The sequence below is a fragment of the Myxocyprinus asiaticus genome, chromosome 3 (genome assembly GCF_019703515.2).
Source record: "Myxocyprinus asiaticus isolate MX2 ecotype Aquarium Trade chromosome 3, UBuf_Myxa_2, whole genome shotgun sequence".
Classification (NCBI taxonomy): domain Eukaryota; kingdom Metazoa; phylum Chordata; class Actinopteri; order Cypriniformes; family Catostomidae; genus Myxocyprinus; species Myxocyprinus asiaticus.
Window position 1 is genome coordinate 33,344,167 of NC_059346.1, and position 23,370 is coordinate 33,367,536.

Below are 23,370 nucleotides of genomic sequence, written 5' to 3' on the forward strand. Positions count from 1 at the left end.
TTTCCATCCAATAAATTTTAGACTGATATCAGCAATAGTAACAACAACAGAAACTCACAAAGTTAATCAAAATTATGTTTTATTTTAAATGTTTGTGAATGATGTTCTACTAGAGGCCTGTCAGCTATGTGGCTGGATGTGGTCATGTGGCAATTTTCTATTCTATTCTGTTCTATTCTATTCTATTCTAAGCAATATGTTTTCAATTGTGGCTTTATTTCTCATTTTATTCTGTAAATTATTAAGTAGTCCACTGAGGAGAGTGTCTGTTACCTTCTGCATGGTGCCATTATCATTGAACTCCCATTTGAAGTAGAGGTCCTTGATTCCAATACAGCTGGCATAGGTGCAGGGAATGAGAACCGTGCTGCCGTTCACCGCTTCCAAGAATGGAACCTTCCCAGTAGACATCTCCAGAGCATGCACACAACACACACCTGAGACAGGAAGACAGAGAGAGACAAAAAACAAGACAGACAAAGACTTAGTGGAAACTGAATTTGTGAAAATTGACCAAAAAAAAGTCAGAATATCACAAAGAATTAGAGTCAAACACTATGAAGAAACACACAATCAAAACCAGGAGAGTACGAGTGTGTGTGTGAGAGAGAGAGGCTCTACATTGTTACCAGCCTAGGTCAAAGTCAGATATTATAATGGCAAAGAGACATACACATATACATGGAACACGCACTAAAATACACATTCCCATTCATCCAACTCTCTCTCTCCCTGTCATTATATTGAGGTGATGTTCCAATTCTTTCATACAATTGAGTTATTTCTCCATCTTGCTTCATTCTCTAAAATGTATTTATTGTTCTTTTTTAAGTCCTACCTCCACACATACAGTGAACGTCTGTCATCTGCAGAGTAGTTTGGATGCTATTATCCTAAGCGACTTAAGTACACATACAGTGCATCCGGAAAGTATTCACAGCGCTTCACTTTTTCCACATTTTATTATGTTACAGCCTTATTCCAAAATGGATTAATTTCATTATTTTCCTCAATTCTACAAACAATACCCCATAATGACAACATGAAAGAAGTTTGTTTGAAATCTTTGCAAATTTATAAAAAAAAAAAAAAAAAAAAAAAAATCACATGTACATAAGTATTCACAGCCTTTGCTCAATACTTTGTTGAAGCACCTTTGGCACCAATTACAGCCTCAAGTCTTTTTGAGTATGATGCTACAAGCTTGGCACATCTATTTTTGGGCAGTTTCTCCCATTCTTCTTTGCAGGACCTCTCAAGCTCCATCAGGTTGGATGAGGAGCGTCAGTGCGCAGCCATTTTCAGATCTCTCCAGAGATGTTCAATCAGGTTCAAGTCTGGGCTCTGGCTGGGCCACTCAAGGACATTCACAGAGTTGTCCCGGAGCCACTCCTTTGTTATTTTGGCTGTGTGCTTAGGGTCGTTGTCCTGTTGGAAGATGAACCTTCACCTCAGTCTGAGGTCCAGAGCGCTCTGGAGCAGGTTTTCATCAAGGATGTCTCTGTGCATTCATCTTTCCCTCGATCCTGACTAGTCTCCCAGTTCCCACCACTGAAAAACATCCCCACAGCATGATGCTGCCACCACCATGCTTCATTGTAGGGATGGTATTGGCTAGGTGATGAGCGGTGCCTGGTTTCCTCCAGACATGATGCTTGCCATTCAGGCTAAATAGTTCAATCTTTGTTTCTCATGGTCTGAGAGCCCTTCAGGTGCCTTTTGGCAAATTCCAGGTGGGCTGTCATGTGCCTTTTACTGAGGAGTGGCTTTCGTCTGGCCACTCTACCATATAGGCCTGATTGGTGGAGTGCTGCAGAGATGGTTGTTCTTCTGGAAGGTTCTCCTCTCTCCACAGAGAAATGCTGGAGCTCTGTCAGAGTGACCATCGGGTTCTTGGTCACCTCCCTGACTAAGGCCCTTCTCCCCCGATCGCTCAGTTTGGCCAGGCGGCCAGCTCTAGGAAGAGTCCTGATGGTTCCAAACTTCTTCCATTTACGGATGATGGAGGCCACTGTGCTCATTGGGACCTTCAATGCTGCAGAAATTTTTCTGTACCCTTCCCCAGATCTGTGCCTCGATACAATCCTGTCTTGGAGGTCTACAGACAATTCCTTGGACTTCATGGCTTGGTTTGTGCTCTGACATGCACTGTTAACTGTGGGACCTTATATAGACAGGTGTGTGCCTTTCCAAATCATGTCCAATCAACTGAATTTACCACAGGTGGACTCCATTCAAGTTGTAGAAACATCTCAAGGATGATCAGTGGAAACAGGATGCACCTGAGTTCAATTTTGATTGTCATGGCAAAGGCTGTGAATATTTATGTACATGTGATTTTCTTCATTTTTTATTTTTAATACATTTGCAAAGATTTCAAACAAACTTCTTTCACGTTGTCATTATGGGGTATTGTTTGTAGAATTTTGAGGAAAGTAATGAATTTAATCCATTTTGGAATAAGGCTGTAACATAAAAAAATGTGGAAAAAGTGAAGCGCTGTGAATACTTTCCGGATGCACTGTATTACTGGGACAATCCACACCTTGCTCAAGAGTACACTGGTGATAGCCTATGGATCATCCCTTGAGGGCAACCTTCCAGTTATAGCACTGATCATTATCCACTAAGCCACACCATGATTATTTTTGCTGCACTACTTTTGTATTAAAGTGAGGGCCAGTTGAATATGTTTGTACTACCATCTAGTGGCAATGTAACAGTATAACATCCTTATTAGGATTTTGATTAGGCAGTCAGTTGTTTACCTATATCTAGGACCCATCATATGCTAAGGACCCAGTAGTGATGATGCAATTCTGTTGTACCTCATGTGCCATTGTTCTTGATCAATCATCATGATGGCGCCATGGATGGCTGCCTCGGTGTGGAGCTCCTCAGTTCTTTTGTTGTTTTTGTTTGTTTGTCCTGTGTTTAGTAATCTTTTTCCAGTCAGTTTTAACAGAGACGAACTACTGAACATTCGACAGCATATACCAGACAATCTTTTCCCGGTTTTCAAATATTCAGACGTTTTGCTAGACATTTTATTTGGAGGTGCAGCTCTGCTGTTCAAGAGACGCAGGTGAGGGAGATGAGCCAGTGCGCTGGTCAAACTCCGTCGGCATGGATTTCGAACAGCGTTACCAAGTATTCACTTAGTGAATCTCCGCTCTCTCCCTAACAAAACGGACAAACTACATCTCCTCACCCACACAAACAAGGACTTTTCAACCTCTGCTGCCTTGTGCTTCACAGAAATCTGGCTGAATGCAGCCATTCGGACAAAGCGTTACATCTGCCGGGCTTACAGCTGTTCAGAGCGGATCGCATCGTGGAGTTAACGGGGAAAATGAGAGGCGGTGGAACATGCTTTTACATCAATCAAAGTTGGTGTACAGATGTAACAACATTAAAGAGGATGTGCTGTCCTAATTTGGAAGCGCTCTTTATTAACTGTAAGCCTTTCTACTCGCCGTGGGAATTTTCCTCGTTTATTCTGGTGAGTGTGTATATCGCACCAAACGCATGTTTGAACACAGTGCTGCAACAGCTGGCTGATCAAATCACAGACATGGAACAACAATACCCAGACTCGGTTATTATTATTCTTGGGGATTTTAACAAAGTAAATCTCACACATGAACTGCCCAAATACAAACAGCACATCACATGCCCCACCAGAGACAAGAACATACTGGATCATTGTTACACAACAATAAAGGATGCATATCGCTCTGTCCCTAGAGCAGCTTTGGGACTCTCTGATCACTGTCTGGTTCATCTTCTTCCAACCTACAGGCAGAAATTTAAATCAACCAAGCCAGTAGTAAGGACTGTAAAGAGATGGACCAATGAAGCAGAGCGGGAACTACAAGCCTGCTTCGATTGCACGGATTGGAGTGTTTTTGAGGCTGCAGCCACAGACCTGGATGAGCTCACAGATACTGTTACATCATATATCAGTTCCTGTGAGGATATGTGCATTCCTACTAGGACTTATTTAAAGTTCAACAATGACAAAACATGGTTTACAGCAGAGCAGAGCTCAGGCAGCTTCGTCAGGCCAAAGAGGATGCTTACAGGGGTGGGGACAATCAGGCCAGGAACACACTGAACAGGGAAATCAGAGTGGCTAAAAGAAGATACTCTGAGAAGCTGAAAAACAAGTTTTCAGCTAACGACCTTGCATCAGTGTGGAGTGGCATGAAACAACTCACAAATTACAGGACTCCTACCCCCAACAATTGGCTGGCGACCTGAATGTGTTCTACTGCAGATTTGAAAGGCCCAGTCTCACACCCCACACCCACTCTGACCTTCAATTCACACAAACACCAACACCTCCTGCAACCCCCCTCCTCCCCCCTCCTGCTACTCAACCTGCACTTAAGATCTGTGAAGATGATGTGAGCCGCGTCTTTCGGAAACAAAAGACGAGGAAGGCTTCAGGCCCAGATGGCATCTCACCAGTGTCTTCGATCCTGTGCTAACCAGCTGGTCCCCATCTTCACACAGATCTTCAATAGATCACTGGAGCAATGTGAAGTCCCATGCTGCTTCAAATGCTCAATCATTACTCTTGTCCCAAAGAAACCAAAAGTCACAGGACTTAATGACTACAGACCTGTCGCCCTGACGTCTGTGGTCATGAAATCATTTGAGAGACTGGTGTTGGCCCACCTGAAGAACATCACTGGACCCTTTCTAGATCCCCTTCAATTTGTTTATCGAGCAAACCGGTCTGTGTATGATGCAGTCAACATAGTATTGCATCATATCCTGCAACATCTGGACAGACCAGGGACATATGCAAGGATTCTTTTTGTGGACTTCAGTTCGGCTTTCAACACCATCATCCCAGCTATACTCCAGAATAAATTACACCAACTCTCTGTTCCCATGTCTATCTGTCAGTGGATTACCAGCTTTCTGACGGACAGGCAGCAGCTTGCGAGACAGGGAAAACTCACTTCCAGCACCTGTACAATCAGCACTGGTGCCCCCCAGGGATGTGTGCTCTCCCCACTACTCTTCTCCTTCTACACCAATGACTGCATCACCAAGGACCCCTCTGTCAAGCTCCTGAAGTTTGCAGACGACACCACTGTCATTGGCCTCATCCGAGATGACGATGAGTCTGCATACAGAAGGGAGGTTGAAAAGCTGGCTGTCTGGTGCAGTCAAAACAACCTTGAGCTGAACACGCTCAAAACAGTGGAGATCATTGTGGACTTTAAGAGAAACACCCCAACACTGACCCCCCTCACCATTCTAAATAGCACTGTGGCAGCAGTGGAGTCATTCAGATTCCTGGGCACTACCATCTCACAGGACCTGAAGTAGGAGACCCACATTGACTCCATTGTGAAAAAGGCCCAGCAGAGGTTGTACTTCCTTAGCCAGCTGAGGAAATTCAACCTGCCACAGGCGCTGCTGATACAGTTTTACTCAGCAGTCATTGAGTCTGTCCTCTGCACTTCAGTAACTGTCTGGTTTGGTTCAGCTACGAAATAAGACATCAGAAGACTACAAAGGACAGTTCGGACTGCTGAGAGGATTATTGGTTGTACCCTGCCACCCCTTCAAGAACTATACACTTCCAGATTGAGGAAAAAGGCTGGAAAAATCACTCTGGACCCCACTCATCTGCCCACTACCTTTTTGAACTGTTGCCTTCTGGCCGACACTTCAGAGCTCTGAGCACCAGAACCGTCAGGCACAGGAACAGTTTTTTCCCTCAGGCTATCTATCTCACGAACAGTTAAATTGCCCCATTGAGCAATAACTATGTGCAATACACAGTTTAGTCTTTCTTATATTTATCCAACACATCCAACCTCTTTTGCCATTTCATTCCTCTGAAAAAAAAAACATTTGCACTGTACATAACAGATTGTATTAAATTTGCACTACCCATGTGTATGTGTGTATGTATGTATGTGTGTGTCTGTACGTATGTGTATAATTATTTTTTATTTTTTATTATTATCTATGTCTTGCTGCTGTTTTTGTATTGTTTTTGTATTGTTGTACACTGGAAGCTCCTGTCACCAAGACAAATTCCTTGTATGTGTAAGCATACTTGGCAATAAAGCTGATTCTTATTCTGATACTGTGGATAATCCCAGTTCATCAAAGATGTTCTTTGCAAACATTGTTAATTCGTATCATGTGTGCGTGCATCAAATAAATCACACACCTATATACCTTGAAACTACTTCACTGAATATCTACATTTAACCATCAACCTGTGAAGAATAAAGAAGGTTCATTTTTCTATAAAGAGTAGTCTGTGAGTGGTGCACAAATATATCTCCTCTTCAATCGGACATAAATAATTTGTTCTAACTTGACTTTCTCTGGTAGTAATCAACACCTAAGTGGTTATAGTATAGCTCAAATGCTACATTCTTTCACATGGTCCTTCGAGCCGGACACAGCAACTTCTAGAGCTGTAATAATGTCAACAGAGAGAGAGGATATTTGTGATGCGACAGTTCGTCCACGTCATTGAGTACACCCCCCATGTTACCTTGTTGATTATGTGGTTGATCATGTGCCAGTGCAAAGAACTTTACAAATACCACTAGACCACTCCGACGAGGAAGAACCACTAATTGGGGCCACAGGAGGTACATCACCTGATAGTGCCTGTTTACCTGCCTATGAAAGGAATCTATACCCCTCTGTAAAGATACTACAGATGTGTCTGAAAGATCTTGAGAAGGAGAATAAGCAGCTAAGATGTAACATCAACCAACTCTCTGAAATGCATCCTTCATTGCCTATATCGTCATCTCATATGATTCAATCACCAAGACGACTGATAAGTAACACTGAGGATCAAGCCTCTACCTCATTGAGTTTGTTTTCACACAGTAAAGGAGTAACGTCTACAAGAGATCAAAGAGATCCACGTTATGACCAAATTAAGGCAGTGAGACATGGTGAGGACAAGTTACAAACAAAAAGTCAGCAGGACAGAATTGATGAGATCATTAAAAAGCTACAGAGTATGAAAGTGCATTCTAAGCCTGCTAGATCACCATCACCAAACCGATCATCAGTTCATCTCAGGGGTGAGCATGCTGATTATCACCATTATAATCCTAGGCAGACTTCTAGACGTAATCACAGCCCTGAATTCAGACAACAGAATCCATTTATGGTTCATAGCGCTTGGTTTCCACTCAGTAGAGAGAACACTTACCGTGGTCCGACTCCTACTATCCCTGACTTTTTGAGAGAGGATCCAAGTCAGTTTGCAAACTTGAAAGTAGTTCTTGATAATCTTCTGCCATAGATGCTACAGAGCGCTTCAAGTTTCAAATACTTATGGACCACTTGAAGCTAGAAGAAGCATTGCTTATTGCTGATTCATATAGTAATAGCAATTATCCATACAGCCATACAATGCAAGCTCTCACTGAACTTTATGGACAGCCCCATCAGCTCGCTCTTCAGTGCATCGCAGCGCTCATGGATGGACCCAGCATGAGTGTCAAGTGGTGACACCAGGTCATTTAGGCTTTTCGCGTTAAAAGTAAGAGCTTTGGTTGGAATGCTAGACCAGTTAGGAAGCCACGGCCATACCGAATTGACATGTGGTTCTCATGTCTCCAGACTCCTAGCTAAACTTCCTCAAGACCTTAGAGCAAACTTTAAGAGGTATGTGAATCCCCTCAAAACACCAATACCTACACTACATGATCTATCAGAGTGGTTGGAGTATGAAGTCAGAGTACAAGAGGATGGTGCTCAGTTTAGCACTGATCTAAGTAGAGAGAAACAGTGTTATCAGAAAGAACAACAGAGAGGACAGAAAGTTCCTTATAAGTCTACTGCTATCTTTCATGGAAGTGAACAAAGGCAAGTTGTCAAAACTGAGCAGTCTCGTCACAGTAAAGTTTCTGAAACGAAACCTCTGGAGAAGCCAAAGAAATTTTGCCCATTCTGTAACACAACACAACACTTTCTTACTCAATGTTCCAATTTCAAGTTACTGAATGAAGAGCAGATTGATACTTGGATTACTTCCAATCAGAGACGCTGAAAATGTGGACGTGTTCACCAGGCGGGCCAGTGTACTCTAAGGCTAAATGCAAAAAATGTCAAAGGAGACATTTAGAGGTCCTGCACGGTGTCAATACTGGAAAGAGCGCCAATGCCATGAAAGCAACTGGGGAGATTATCCATTCTGCCAGTACCTCAGTTGAAACCCTATATGTTGATCGACCAACAGGCAGCAGCAGTGTTGCTAAAAATGGATAGAATCATCTTGCGAAATGGCGATCTCTCACTAGACATTTACGCTCTGTTAGATGATGGTTCAGAACGCACTATACTTCTCCAAGAAGCCGCTCAGTATCTTAATCTACAAGGCAGTCCTGAAGACTTGTCTCTCCGCACAGTGCGTCAGGATATTCACATCATCCATGGCTTCTCAGTATCCTTTTCAGTGTCTAAGTTTTAACATCAGACAAGCCTTCACAGCTGATGAGTTGGGATTTTCACCTCATACATACCCAGTCAAAACCCTCCAAAAGAGATATTTTCATCTCAGAGATTTGCCTCTTCAGTCAATTGAACAAGCAAGGCCATTACTGCTCATTGGGTCAGACTACCCTCATCTAATAACACCAATTGAACCAGTTCATTTGGGTCCCTATGGCAGTCCAGCAGTAGTAAAGACTTGTTTAGGGTGGACACTTCAAGGTCCATCAAAGTACCTTGAGCACAGCCTTCACACACAGCACTGCCTGTTCACCTCTGTTAAGCCTTTGTCTAACGAGCTTTTCAGTCATGTCGAGAAACTGTGGCAGATGGACACACTGCCGTACAGAAATGAAAAGCTTGTAACCAGGTCAAAGCAAGATGCAGACGCTATGCGCATACTGGAGGAAAAAACAGTCAGGATTGAAGTGAAAGGTGTTCAAAGATACGCCACTCTCCCTTTGTGGAATACCAGTCTTCCACCTTTAGCAGCTCCAAAGGAAGCAGTACTGCCTCATCTTCGGAAGACTGAGAAACAGTTGTCACCCAACTCTTAAAAGTCTCAGGTATACAATGCTGAAATAAGCAAACTATTGGATGCAGGCTATGCAATGAAAATCCCACAATCAACAGCTGCACAAAACCAAGGGTGGTACATTCCTCATCACATGGTCCACCATAATGGGAAGAACAGGATTGTTTTCAACTGCTCCTTCAATTACAAGGGTCTAAGCTTAAATGAACACCTTCTTCCTGGACCTACATTAGGTGCAACACTGCTTGGAGTACTTCTTTGCTTTCAGGAGTACGCTGTAGCCATTAGCAGTGATATTAAAGGGATGTTTCATCAAGTCTGTCTCCTGTCAGAGGACCAAACATTCCTGAGATTTCTCTGGCGAGACTTGAACATCAACAACCCACCTGATGTGTACCAGTGGTCAGTGTTACCTTTTGGAACCACCTGCAGCCCGTGCTGCGCCATGTTTGCTCTACAAAAGCATGTTGCAGACCATAGCCAACATGATAGTGATGTTTGTGCATCAATAGAGTGCTGCTTCTATGTGGATAATTGGTTACAAAGTATCCCTTCTCTTGATAGTGCCAAGAAATTACTAGATGGCATGCGACATCTGCTTGCCGATGGTGGATTTGAACTGCGCCAGTGGGCTAGCAACACTCCACAACTGATAAATCACCTGCCACAGGAGATTAGATCAGAAAGCTGTGAGCTTTGGTTTAGTCTGGACAGATCAGATCCTCAAGAGCGCACACTGGGACTTAGATGGCTGTGCAGATCTGACATACTTGGCTACATACACGGTCACATAGAGAAAGCTGAACCCACTATGCAGAACATATATTGCATTCTCTCCAGCCAGTATGATCCATTAGGATTTATAATTCCCTTCACCACTAGAGCTAAGATCATAGTTCAAAAGCTTTGGGACAAAAAGAGACAGTGGGATGATCCTGAACTACCAGCTGATCTCCAACATGCATGGCTTACCTGGGAAGACGGGCTTTCACAGCTTTCCTGTATCACACTGCCAAGGTGTTACACTACAAAAATAGATCCACTTGCTAGCTCAAGAAGTGTTCATGTCTTTAGTGATGCCTCTGAGTGGGCATATAGCGCTGTGGCCTATCTTCGCACTGAGGATGCTGAAGGAAAAATTGAAGTGGCATTCTTGGCAGCTAGATCCAGGGTAGCTCCTAGAAAGCAACAGACTTTGTGCAGCTCTTACTGGAGCTCAACTAGCAGCCATCCTGAAAAAAGAGCTTACCTTGGAAATTAGCAGTTTCAAGTACTGGACTGATTCCACTACTGTTCTGCACTGGTTTCAATCAAACTCATGCCACTTTAAGGTGTTTGTAGGAACCAGAGTCGCAGAGATCCAGGAGCTTACTGACTCCCAAGCATGGTCTTATGTGAACTCGCAAGAAAACCCCGCCGATGACATAACTCGTGGCATGTCGTTGACACAGCTTGCAGAACATAACCGCTGGACAAAATGTCCTGCCTTTCTGTGGAAACCTACATCTTCTTGGCCTAAATTACCCAAAATAGAGCCAGTAGATTATACAGAGGAACTGCGCAAGTCAACATCTTGTCACCTCCTAATAACTTACAATGAACAGCATCCAATTGATGCTACTCAATTAAGTACTTTCCAAGAGCTTGTGGAAGCAACTGTCCAATCACCACACGGGGCGGCCAGCACTACTAGCCCTCCTTCGGCTGACTCATAAAGGAAAGCTGAACTAGAAATCCTAAAATATTCACAAATGAGAGCTTCCCTGATGATTAAACAGCTTCAAGCAGGGAAATCAGTTTTTCCGAGCAGTTGCTTAATGACACTATCCCCTGAATTCGATTCTGACACTCACCTGATTAGAATAGGGGGGCGACTTCGACGGTGTAATCAGCTAAGCTCTGATATTCTTCATCCAATTGTCCTAGACCCAGTTCATCCAGTAACTAAATTACTAATTAGGCAATATGATGCACATCTACACACCCTGGTTCAGAGCGTGTACTCGCTGAAATCAGAAGGCGTTTCTGGATTCTGAGAGGATGGCAAACTGTTCGTTCTATTCAACAGCAATGCATTGAGTGTCGCAGATGGCGTGGCAAACCAGATACCCCAAAGATGGCAGACTTACCCCCTTCCAGTCTACGACTCTTCCAACCAGCCTTTTACTCCACAGGCATGGATTGTTTCGGCCCATTTAGTATCAAAATAGGTAGACGGAATGAAAAACGCTGGCATCATTTACAAGTGTTTGACTACTAAAGCAGTTTACATTGACCTTCTGTCTCACGCTGATACAGACTCTTTCCTTATGTCCCTCCGACGATTCATTGCTCAGTGAGGGAAACCTCATGAGTTACACTCTGACCAAGGAACCAATTTCAAGGGTGGAGACAGTGAGCTTAAAGAAGCAAAACTTGCCAAACAACAGATTGAGTTCCATTACAATCCTCCTAGTTCTCCTCACTTTGGTGGATCCTGGGAGAGAGAAATCTGTTCTGTTAAAACATCTCTGTATGCCACCCTTGGTGCCCAAACAGTCACAGAAGAGGTGCTCAGGACTGTTTTAATTGAAATAGAAGGAATCTTAAACTCAAAGCCACTAGGATACGTATCTTCAGATGTAGCAGATCCAGACCCAGTAACCCCTAACTCTCTAATAATGGGTCGGCTAGATTCTGCCTTGCCACAGATAGTTTATCCTGAATCTGAACTGCTTAGCCGCAAAAGATGGAGGCACACTCAAGTAATAGCAGATCAGTTCTGGAACCACTTTCTGCGTAACTACTTGCATGGACTTCAGTCCCATCAGAAATGGCAACAAGAAAAGGAAAATCTAACGGTTGCTACAGTGGTTATGATTGCTGATCCACAATTCCCAAGAGCACTCTGGCCTGTTGGGACTGTTAAAGCTGTTAAGGTCGGAGCTGACAAAAAAGTCAGAGAAGCAGAAATTCAAGTCAAAGACAGAACTTTCACCAGGCCTGTCGCTCGACTTATTAAGCTCCCATTAATTCCAGAGTAATTGTACTGTGCTGGCCCTAAGGATGCAAATCTGCAATACACATTTGGGGGCGGCTGTATTAAAGTGAGGGCCAGTTGAATATGTTTGTACTACCATCTAGTGGCGATGTAACAGTTTAACATCCTTACTAGGATTTTGATTAGGCAGTCAGTTGTTTACATATAACTAGGACCCATCATATGCTAAGGACCCAGTAGTGATGATGCAATTCTGTTGTACCTCATGTGCCATTGCTCTTGATACTGTGGATAATCCCAGTTCATCAAAGATGTTCTTTGCAAATATTGTTAATTGGTATCATGTGTGCGTGCATCAAATAAATCACACCTATATACCTTGAAACTACTTCACTGAATATCTACATTTAACCATCAACCTGTGAAGAATAAAGAAGGTTAATTTTTCTATAAAGAGTGGTCTGTGAGTGGTGCTTTAATATATCTTTGGTGGTTGCAAACTGATAGTAGTCAACACCTAAGTGCCTGTATAGTATAGCTCAAACGCTACACTCTTTCAAAACATTATATTGCATGACATGCTGCCTACCTTTGAAGATAAATATGTTAATCTTTATAAGTCTTCATGGTCAACAACATCTCAGGATTCAGGTATGTTCAAAGAAATTAATACATAAAAATTCCAGAGCATACTATATAGTTTTAATAAGTATGATGAAATCTCCCTTAAAATGAAAACCCACTTCCCTAGTCTATCAACGTGACACAAACATCCACTAAACATTAACCACAGAATATCACACAAATCAGTTCCCTTAAAACAGGGCTATTCAATTTCATAGGCAAGTGGGCCAGATGGAAAAAATCTCTGGGGCATGCGGGCCCAGCCAGAAAAATTTTGTTGACGAAAAGCTGCTCTCAGATATTGTGATATTGTAGGCCTAAAATATTTGTTCACTATGTAAATAAAACATCAAGAGCACAAATTTAAAAAGATGACTTTATAAAAAATAATAATAATAATAAACTAAAAAGTGCTTTAAAATTGGTCCATAACTGAGAGTAAATCAGATTGATAATAAAAAATGTATTGAACAATAACAGTAAATTTTTTATAGATGCAATGATTTAAAATTTTAATTTTCAAATTGAATGTTTTCTTGACCAAATGAATGAATATAACTTTTTTGCTTCTCCGAACTCACGCTTGTCATCCATAATTTTAGTTCTTTAATGTTTCCATTTCATCTAAATTATGGATAATGATTATTTGTTATGCAACATCTGAAAGCATTTAAAAATACAGTGCTCCTGTAGGAGATGCTGTAAAAAAAAATCGAGACGTGTCACATCTAGTGCAAGTTTCCCTTGGAAAACAATTTAAAAACAGCGCGATCAGACACAAAACACGTTTGATGTGAACAGCCCCTAAGAGAACTGACAACCTCACGTGGGCCACTGAAAATTTTAAACGGCTGGATTTGGCCCATGGGCCGCCAGTTGAATAGACCTGCCTTAAATAATGAGGACTGTTGAGTGCTGAGTGACTCCGGCCAGGTATCCTAAGCAACCAAACTGGCATGGTTGCTAGGGAGGGTAGAGTCACATGGGGTAACCTCCTCGTGGTCGCTATAATGTGGTTCGTTCTCAGTGGGGCGCATGGTGAGTTGAGCGTGGATGCCACGGTGGATGCGCGGGTTGACGTCTCAGACGTGGAGGCAACTGGGATTCGTCCTCCGCCACCCGGAATGAGGTGAATCACTACGCGACCACGAGGACTTAAAAGCGCATTGGGAATTGGGCATTCCAAATTGCGTGAAAATAGGGGGGGGGGGAATCCCCCCCAAAAAAAGAAAATAATGAGGACTGTTTATCTTCTGCACTTTCTCTAGCTGTTTTCTGCCATCCAGAACACAGCTGATTATGAGGTTTAAATATGTCATCTTGGGGATTAGTAATGTCCATATAACACCTTCAGGTGATTCACATGTTGTTCCACAGCAATACTGTTTCATGTGTATTGTATTTTTTTTTTCATAGAGTGTGTGCTGTGACAGTTCTCTCTGGATCCCTCAATAACGGACTTGATGTTTGAATGAATGCTTCTCCCCATGGATTTACTTGAGTTTCAGTTGATGACTGGATTACAACAAACTATTAAAACTTTGATCGAAGAAGAGTCTGTATGGGCTTACTGTCCATGACGAGCTGGACTACTGATTGAGCTGGTGGCGTTTTAAGTTGACGGCGTCATCTGTTATGAGGTACCGCTTCCCATGCCAGCCTATTGTTTTTTCATTCTTCATCTTCCTACTTCACTTCACCTTCTCAAACGCACATTTTCTATGGATACTGGTAGGTAGGTAATTGATAACCACTAGCATCACGTAACAAGTTATGGGTACTCGTCCGGGATTTGTCTAATTTGTTTATAGGATAGGAGCTTTGCTTGTTATATTTGTAGTAGAGTTTGAAAAACGTATAATGTGTGTGTGCTTTGGGGGGGTAGTTTCTGAAGTTTGTGTGACAGCATAGGTAAGGGGTGTCCTTTTTGTTGTGCTAGCATATTAGCATTGAGCATTTGTGTAAATCCATGTGATCAGAATAAAAAAAAAAAAAGAGAGAGAGTTTGTCTATTGAGAGACATGACTGTTTATTGTGTAGTATACGTTAGCTACCTGTATTAGTTTCAAGGAATCTTTGTTTTGATGACTGTTGAGGATCAGTGTGGGTAGGCATGCTGAGTTTGTTGTGCTCATTTTAAAGTTCTTTGAGCACTTTGTCAGTTGTTAAGGCAGTTCAGTAGTTAAATAGTCATTGTTCATTATCCACAGAAAGGGTTTGAGGCTTCAGATTGATAGTCGCTTATGAGTATTTTTGGTTTTGGTGGCACTTTAACTAATAGGGAGCAGCGATGGCTACCTTTGATGTAGAGAATTCTGTAAAAGTGATTTTGGTCATAGTGATTTGAGGAAATTGAAGCAAGATTATTTATTGGCTGTTGCAGAGCATTTGGAAGTTGAGAGAGTCATCAGCCAAAAGATTGTGGAAGTACTCACAGAGTATCTGGGGCTACCTGAACCTATTAGGGAACGTAAAGGGAATGAAAGGGGGTTAGTGCAGCAGAAAGAAAATGATGCTCGAAAAGCCCAATCAGAACAGGATCGATTGGCAGTGCAGCTTGAGATGGCCATATCGCTTTGGAACAGGAAAAGGTCAAAGCTACAAATAGTTAATACCAGCATAAACATGAGGCATGCTTTGATTTCAATAGCTGTTTGAAATTAATGCCTAAATTCAATGAGGATGATGTTGTGCTGTTTTTTTGACTCATTTGAGAAAATAGCCAAAGAGTTAGAATGACCATCTGAGAAATTGCCTTGGTTGGTGCAAAGTGTGTTAGTAGGCAGAGCTCAGGAAGCTTAAGCTGCTTTGGATGGCAGTCCGTAAAATGGTGCGTAAAGTGGTTCTGTCTGCTTATGAAATGGTACCTGAGGCTTATCGGCAGAAATTTAGATCTCTTTGTTAGAAGCCTGGGGATACAGATATGGATCTGGCCAGACAGCAGGAGGTTCCATTTGATAGGTGGCTAGCAGCCTGTGAGGTCTACACTTTTCAAGAGTTACGGCAGCTCATGTTGATGGAGCAGTTTAAGGCAAGTGTGTCTAGACATTTGAAAGTACACCTCAATGACCAGGAAGTAGGGGAGGTGAGGAAGGCAGCCATGTTGGCTGATTCACATGAATTAACACACAAAGTACCACCCTGGAAAGGAAAATTATCAGCCAGGGAGGACAGGAAGCCTGTTTTTGAAGGGCCTAGGACAGCAGTGGGCGAATCACGGTCATGGTGCTTTCCAGCTAAGTCAGGAACCTTTGTTAAAAGGCTTGATAAGGCATACCCAACCAGTCCTGAGGTTATATGCCATTATTGTAAAAAGCCTAGACACATAAAATCAAGATGTCTTGTACTCTTGAAAAAGGAGTCTAGTAAGCCGGTTGCATTAATTGCATCAAAACTGAGTGTAGACTCTGAGTCAAATCATCCAGTAATACCAGAGGTGTATAAAGAGTTTGTGTCTGGTGGGGCTGTAGCTATCTCTCCTGTGCAAGTGACCATATTAAGGGATACAGGTTCTGCTTTGTCCTTACTACTTGAGGGTGTTAGATTTGCCTGACTCCACTTTAGCGGAAACATCTGCATTAGTGAAGGGGTTGGGGGGTGAATTTAGTTCAGTCCCTCTGCACAATGTACATTTGAACTCCAATGTGATGATGGGCTTGTAATTGTGGGGGTAGCTCCCTTGATGCCTGTTGATGGGGTGACTTTTTTTGCTGGGAAATGATGTGGCTGGTTCCCAAGTCTGTCTGACTCCTATTGTACAGCAGGAACCCTGTGAGAGTTAGAGGCAGAATACCCAGAGGTGTCCTCTGCCTGTGTGGTGACTAGATCAAAATCTCGTGTAGCTGAGAGTGAGGCCTCGACAGTACAAGACCTTACAGGAGAGTCCCTGGATAGATTTTTGCCCCAGCTAAGTCGCATTGCCATTTCACGGGAGGCACTTGTGGCAGAACAGATGCAGGATCCTTCTTTGGCTCCATTAAGAGTAACTACCACAAGTTTTGAGGAAAGCCCAGATGTAGCTGAGGGGTTTTTCTTGCAGGATGACATTCTGATGAGAACATGGAGGCCACCTGAGCGGCTGGCCTCTGAAAACTGGACAGTGGTAACTCAGTTAGTGCTACCTCAGAGTTTTAGATTGGATGTACTCCGGTTAGCCCATGAAACTTCTATGGCTGGACATTTAGGCATTCGAAAGATACAAGAGAAGGTAACGAGACATTTCTACTGGCCAAAAATGCATAAGGTGTAGTGGCGTTTTGCCACTCATGTCATGCGTGTCAGGTGGGGGGGAACCCAATCAGATGATTCCCAAGGCCCCATAAAAGACTTTGCAGGTTATGGAAGAGCCATTCACCCGAGTGCTCATAAATTGTGTAGGTCCTCTACCTAAGACTAAAAAAGGTCATAAGTATTTGCTGACCATAATGGATGTTGCTACCAGGTTTCCCGAAGCAACACCATTGTGAAACATTAAGAGTAGAGCTATTGCTGAGAATCTACTGCAGATCTTTTCACAAGTGGGTCTACCAAAGGTAGTGCAGCATGACCGTGGGTCCAACTTTACCTCACCAGACAAGCAGGACTACTGATTGGGCTAGCGGCGTTTCAAGTTGATGGCGTCATCTGTTATGACGTACCGCTTCCTGTGCCAGCCTATTGTTTTGTCGTTCTTCTTCCAACTTCATTTCACCTTCTCAAACACACATTTTGTTAGGGATACTGGTAGGTAGTAAATTGATAACCACTAGCATCTCATAACAATATTCATGGCATATGTATATACAAAGAAACATGGTACAAGGCGTCCATTTTCACTGGAGTGTTACGCTGAAGGGGACCTTTTTTGTAAATCTAGTTTGTTTTTAACTAGTTTGGGAACATAATTGTACCATAAGGACCTATTATATACTTAAAACAATGAAACAATTATTTCCCCAAAACTCTAACTAGAGGTACAAAAAAGGACCTCTTGTGGGTAATCACCCCAGTGATAGTTCTTCTTCCTTAAAAAGTATAATTTAATACTTTTTGTTCTAAGAGGGTACCCCAATAAAAAACACCCTTGTCTTGTCCTGATCACAGCTTTCATTGCAACCTGCTTTTATTAGTTGACCCTAACCAGAACCAATGTCAGTGTGATTTTATTGTGTTCACTTGTTTATGTATGGGGAAAATATATTTTCTTAAATAACATGAGAAGTATTAGACAATTTGAACATGGTGTTTGTAACCAGCTTAAAAAGTAATTATACTTTTGACTCAAAACCTTATAGTTACTGAGATATAGCCCAAGTGACAAATTTCCAGTGAGGAAACTAGCCTTCCCCTAGTCTCCCCTATTTATAAAAACATAGACATATATGAATGAAAAAGGTACAGTCTATAACTTTACATTTATAACTACCGTATGTCCCATCTCAGATCAGCATTACGTAAACTGTGGTGACCTTACACACCTGGCTTCTGACGTCTGGTGTCCACTAGCTTGTTTGGCACCTATTGTGAGAGTGAACACGAGCTGGTTTGAAAGTGCTGAGTTTACACAGCTGTGTAACTCGTCAGCACATGGTATTAAGATGACCATCCCAGTGAAGAGGTCCTACAATTTGCTTGTACTCTTTGGTGAGAGATATTTTAAACCAGGACAGTAGTGACCGTGCAAACATTGTGTACTCAAGCTTGATTTAAGCAACATACTTGTCGTCATGTTCTCTGTCACTGCGCTTTCAAAACAGAAATGTACCTTGCTGCTTTACCCCAGAGGAAAAGGTTACTGCTCAAGTCAATAAGCAGAAAGTCTCAGACTTGTAGTGATTTTGACTTGGTTGTTTCTGTTATCAATGTTGCTATCTTGACCAAGATTTTTCTCCCAAAATTGCCTAGGAAAAAATAAACTTAATAGATAAAATTTTTTGTCAAATTAGGCAAATTTGACATACAGAAAATGTATAGAGCTATAAAATGTATGTAAATATCATAGATACTTTGAAAGTATATGGTAAGAGATGTTGAGTTCAAATGGACAGTTTAGACATTCAATTGACAGTGGTATCATGGCAAATATGAGAACAGTGTGTTATACTCTTTTGAATCTCTATAGAGGAGACATCTGAGAAGCTGGAGACTCAAGCAAAAGTCTCCATTTGCTTTCAAATGAATCTAACCGGTGATAAAGAGTTTTGTGATTTTCTATAGGTCTGACAAGTAGCGTTTTTTTTTTGTTTGTTTTTTTTTACAATTCTGTACTCTTATTGCATTTAAGCAATCAGATTTATGCAATGCATTCAGAAAATACTGAACAATCAAAGAGGCAATATTCCCAGAATCTTCAGATAAATAGCACATATGTACTGTATATGGTTTGTAATGCCCAGGCCTAACCAAAGTCAAACACAAAGAAATAGTTAAAAGGAATTAAATATTAATTAGATATTTACTTTAATGTGGTTTCACAAACTTAAATGAATTTCTTTATTCTGTGGAACCAAAAAGATGTTTACAAAGTAGGATAATGTTTAAACTGCTCTTTTCCATACAATGAAAGTGAATGGTGATAGATGCTTTTAAGCTCCAAAAATGACAAAAAGTCATAAAAGTAATCCATACAATTTATGTGCCATATTCCAAGATTTCTGAAGCCATATAAAAGTTTTATGTGAGGAACAAACCCAAATTTGTTATTGATCTTGCTTTCCACCATGGCTGTCAAATCTCATTCATACTTCTGTATTCAAACTTGCCATGTCATACTATGTAATGAGACACAAGAACCAATGAGGTTTGGTGTTATTGATGTCTTCAGAGGACTTAGAACAGGAGTCATGAGGCCAATTTTATGGTGCTTTTAGTCCTTTTTGGAGCTTGACAGTTTGCAGTATGCTGTCATTGTAAGGAAAGGAGCAGAATGAACAGGAAGGTAAGTAATAATAATATCAAAAGTAAATAAAGAAATAAATAAAATTGAGTAAACACTTAAAATATACACTCACTTAGCACTTGCCCAATGTGGTCTTCTGCATTTGTAACCCATCTGCCTCAAGGCTTGATGTGTTGTGCATTCTGAGATGCTATTCTGTTCACTACAATTGTACAGAGTGGTTATCTGAGTTACCGTAGCCTTTCTGTCAGCTTGAACCAGTCTGGGCATTCTCCGTTGACCTCTCATCAACAAGGCGTTTCTGTCCGCAGAACTGATGCTCACTGGATGTTTTATGTTTTTGGCACCATTCTGAGTAAACTCTACTGATTGTTATGCGTGAAAATCCCAGGAGATCAGCAGTTACAGAAATACTCAAACCAGCCCATTTGGCACCAACAATCATGCCACGGTTTAAATCACCGAGATCACCTAACCTAACCATAACATTATTTTATGCATTGCACTGCTGCCACATGATTGGCTGATTAGATATAATTAGTAGGTGTACAGGTGTTCCTAATAAAGTGCTCAGTGAGTGTACAATAAACTGTATGACCAGTGGCATATACCAGTATGGCCGTTATAACTCTGACCACAGTTTACTGAGTGTAGTTCCATCCACAAGAGCAAACAGATATTTCTCAGAAATATGAGACAGTAATCTAATGCTGACTTTATACACCACACTAACACTTTTCCTAAAGCTTCACTGCAGGTGCAGGTGTGTGTGTGTGTGTGTGTGTGTGTGTGTGTGTGAGTGAGTGAGTGAGTGAGTGAGTGAGTAGAGAGAGAGAGAGAGAGAGAGAGATCAGAGAGCTGCATAGGCTTGCAAGCTCCTGTTGTCAGTGAGACTTCTACAAGACACACACACACACATTCTTTTTCACACATTTCTCTATATATACACCTCTCTTTAACATGCACATTCACAAATTAATTTTCATTTACTCTCACACTTTTGAATACGTACATGCAGACTTTCTGGAGAGACTCACTAATTGGTCTGTTAAAGTTCTAATTCTCATTTTTCATTTATTTCAAGCATTATTTTTCAGTATAAAGTAGTGCAGTGTCTTACCAATGATAAGTATAAGCAGAAAACAGGACAAGGTTATTTCTGAGGGGGTTCCTCCTCCTCTTGGACGCCCTCTGTTCTGTGCATCCATCCTGCACACTTTTTCTCACGTCCACCAGCCTTCCTCAGTGGTTCACTTCCAGTTTTGGCAGTTTCCTATGAGTCCTTTTGCCTCAAGATGCTGCCCGGTTGGCAAAGCCTCCCACTTGCGTCTTCGCAACTGCACCCTAGATCAGTCTGTGTTAGTGGTTCCTAACATCAAACTCAGAGATTTCTGCAAGTAATATGCTATGCTGGAACAATGTTTTTACAACTCCATCTGGTTTAGTGTTTTGGTTGTTCAGTTGTTCTCTGAGATGCCCTGTGAAAAAGGGGAAGTGTTGAAGACTCAATAAAAACCTAGATCTTTAAAAGATGAAAATTTCTCCTTAAAAACCATTAAAAATCTGATCCCACATTAACTATAGCCACAGTCACACTAGAAAGATTAGTGCAGGAGATCCAAAAGTATCAGCGATAAGTAGACAAATTCTAAGCTCACATATCTCTTGATGCTGATCGCAGTCACACAAACATACTTCTGATCTTTTGCATATGATTACTATTACGCCACAATTTAATGTAAATATACTCTATCTGAATATGCATGCCAAAAATTACCAATGCAAATGTGTACAATTGACTCAAGAGTTTTTATGCATCTTTGTCTGTTTGAGTCTGTTTGGTGGAGTCAGCGTGTTTGTCTGAGTGTCTGTGCCATACCTCTATTGCGCAGGTAAATCTGTGTGTCCTGTTCAGAGAAGCAGAGGGCATCAGCCCACAGAATGGGCTGCACACAAATCCGCACTGCTCTGGTCCCAATACTGATCAGACACACACACGCACCCTTTCACACATACTGTACATACTCTCTTACTGATGCACCTTGTAAGGGGCTCACATGCAGTCCAGCCGGGAAAAAGAACAGTAGGGCATTGAAGCACTGGAGGACAACTGCAGCTAGCCCGTTTAACTCTCTCCCTACTCTCTCTCTCTCTCTCTCTCTCTCTCTCTCTCTGAAAATTCTGCTAAAATCTAGCCCCCACTCAACTTTTCTCCTCCTTGGCTGACTGCCTGTCCCTCCCTTCCTTCCTCTCGCCCTATCTCTGCTCTTTTCCTCCCTCCTCTCTCTCTCTCTCGCTCTCTCTGTGAGCTTTAAATGTGGGTTCAGGTTGTTAGGCAGTGTTATTTGGGGTCCAGAGTCTCTTCTGCATTGCAGTTATTAGAGAGGCAACAGGGAGAGCAGCTCTGGGAAGAAAAAATATAGCACAATTTACTGCCTGGACACACATGAATTAACACTGACAAGGAGACAAGAGTGTGTGTGACCCCTGCACAGCTATCAAAAAGAGTGGCATGTGTCTTTATCCCACACATTGATCTGGATCAGAAAAGTCACATGAATGAATACATGTACATGCGATGCATTCATGTGTGTTATGATGCAAAGTGACTGTGACCATGTGTCCTCCATATCCATGATAGATTGGCAGAGTTGAGTTTCCTATGACTCTGCATTTCTCAACCTCCCCTCCCCCCACCCCCTCTGGTATTGATAATAAGCTGCACCAGCAGTGTCAGGTTTTCTTGGATCAGGACAATCATCATCTGAAACTCAGAGACTTTCTGACTTGTGTGTGTGTGTGTGCTTTTTTCCAGAGGGTGATTCATAATGCCTTGCACAACATAAAGTTTGGTGTGAAGAGAGAGAGGTTCATGTACATTTCCCGGTGTAACTGAGCTGTAAAACACAAAGCCATGATTGGGAATGATTATGATAATTATGGTGTTTCTGGGTGATTCTAAACAAAGGATTAATACTCTGTTATGTTAAAGGTCTAGATTCCCAGCGTAATATGCAGAGACAACTTTAAGTCATTGGTGGGCTGATTTCCCAGAGTGAAACAATGTGGCGCTATCAAAACACTGCCTTTTGTTTAAGCACTGCCAACCAGCCTGACACAGCAACACTGAATCAACAAATGGCATAAGTTTGGAAGAGGACTGTCAGTTTTTTGACCAATGGAAGACCAGGGGAGTGTTCAGGAACCCTTTTTGGTGACACTAGTTGTGCAGAAATTACACACTTCACATCATGTTATCAGCTGCCATAGTCCTATCAACAAATGAAACCAAAAACTAAAGAGAACAGAGAGAAAACTAAGTCAGACAGATGTTCAGGGTGTCTGGGTCACACACTGAGAGAAGGAGCAAGAAAGGAATAAAAAGGGTAATTAAAGGAAACAGCGGTCCTCTGCTACTGAATCTACAGCGCCGCTATTGAATCCCAAGCAAAATCATAATATTTTGTGAAGAAATTTAACCAAGCTGTGATCTTGCTGTATAAATTAAAAGCAATAAAAATTAAAATAGCTGTGTCTCATAAAATTATGGTAAAAAACAAAAACAAAAAAAAACATGTCGTACTATTGAGTTGCATGCAGAAACAAGTGCAATCAGTGTAGTCCAATTTACAAGCAAGTGACTCAACTGGAACCAGTTCTTTTAATGAAATAAAGGTCAAAATGTAAGTTTTGGAGGAGCTTCTTCATCTAGGCCTACCAATCATATTCCAAAAATATAAAAGTTGCTGCTTCCCTTGCACCTCCCCATTTCCACCTTTATATAATGCTAATGCCAATTATTATTTCAAAATTGTCTTTCTATTTCTTGCTGTAGTGTCCTAGTCCTGTGCTCGAGCC

The 23,370-nt window shown here is 41.8% G+C and overlaps 1 protein-coding gene across 2 annotated transcripts in view; it reads right to left on the reverse strand.

Annotated features, from left to right (window-relative positions):
- Positions 1-21,646, reverse strand: part of LOC127430003 (sodium channel subunit beta-4-like) — a 28,506-nt gene extending 6,860 nt beyond the window's left edge. For both annotated transcript variants that reach the window (XM_051679398.1, XM_051679407.1), the window contains exons 1-3: positions 21,392-21,646; positions 20,633-20,990; positions 274-437 (exon numbers count right to left, since the gene is read on the reverse strand). In XM_051679398.1, the coding sequence (XP_051535358.1) occupies positions 274-437; positions 20,633-20,720 (252 nt within the window). In that variant the 5' untranslated portion in view covers positions 20,721-20,990; positions 21,392-21,646. The remainder of the gene's footprint in view (positions 1-273; positions 438-20,632; positions 20,991-21,391) is intronic.
- Positions 21,647-23,370: the final 1,724 nt, after the last annotated feature.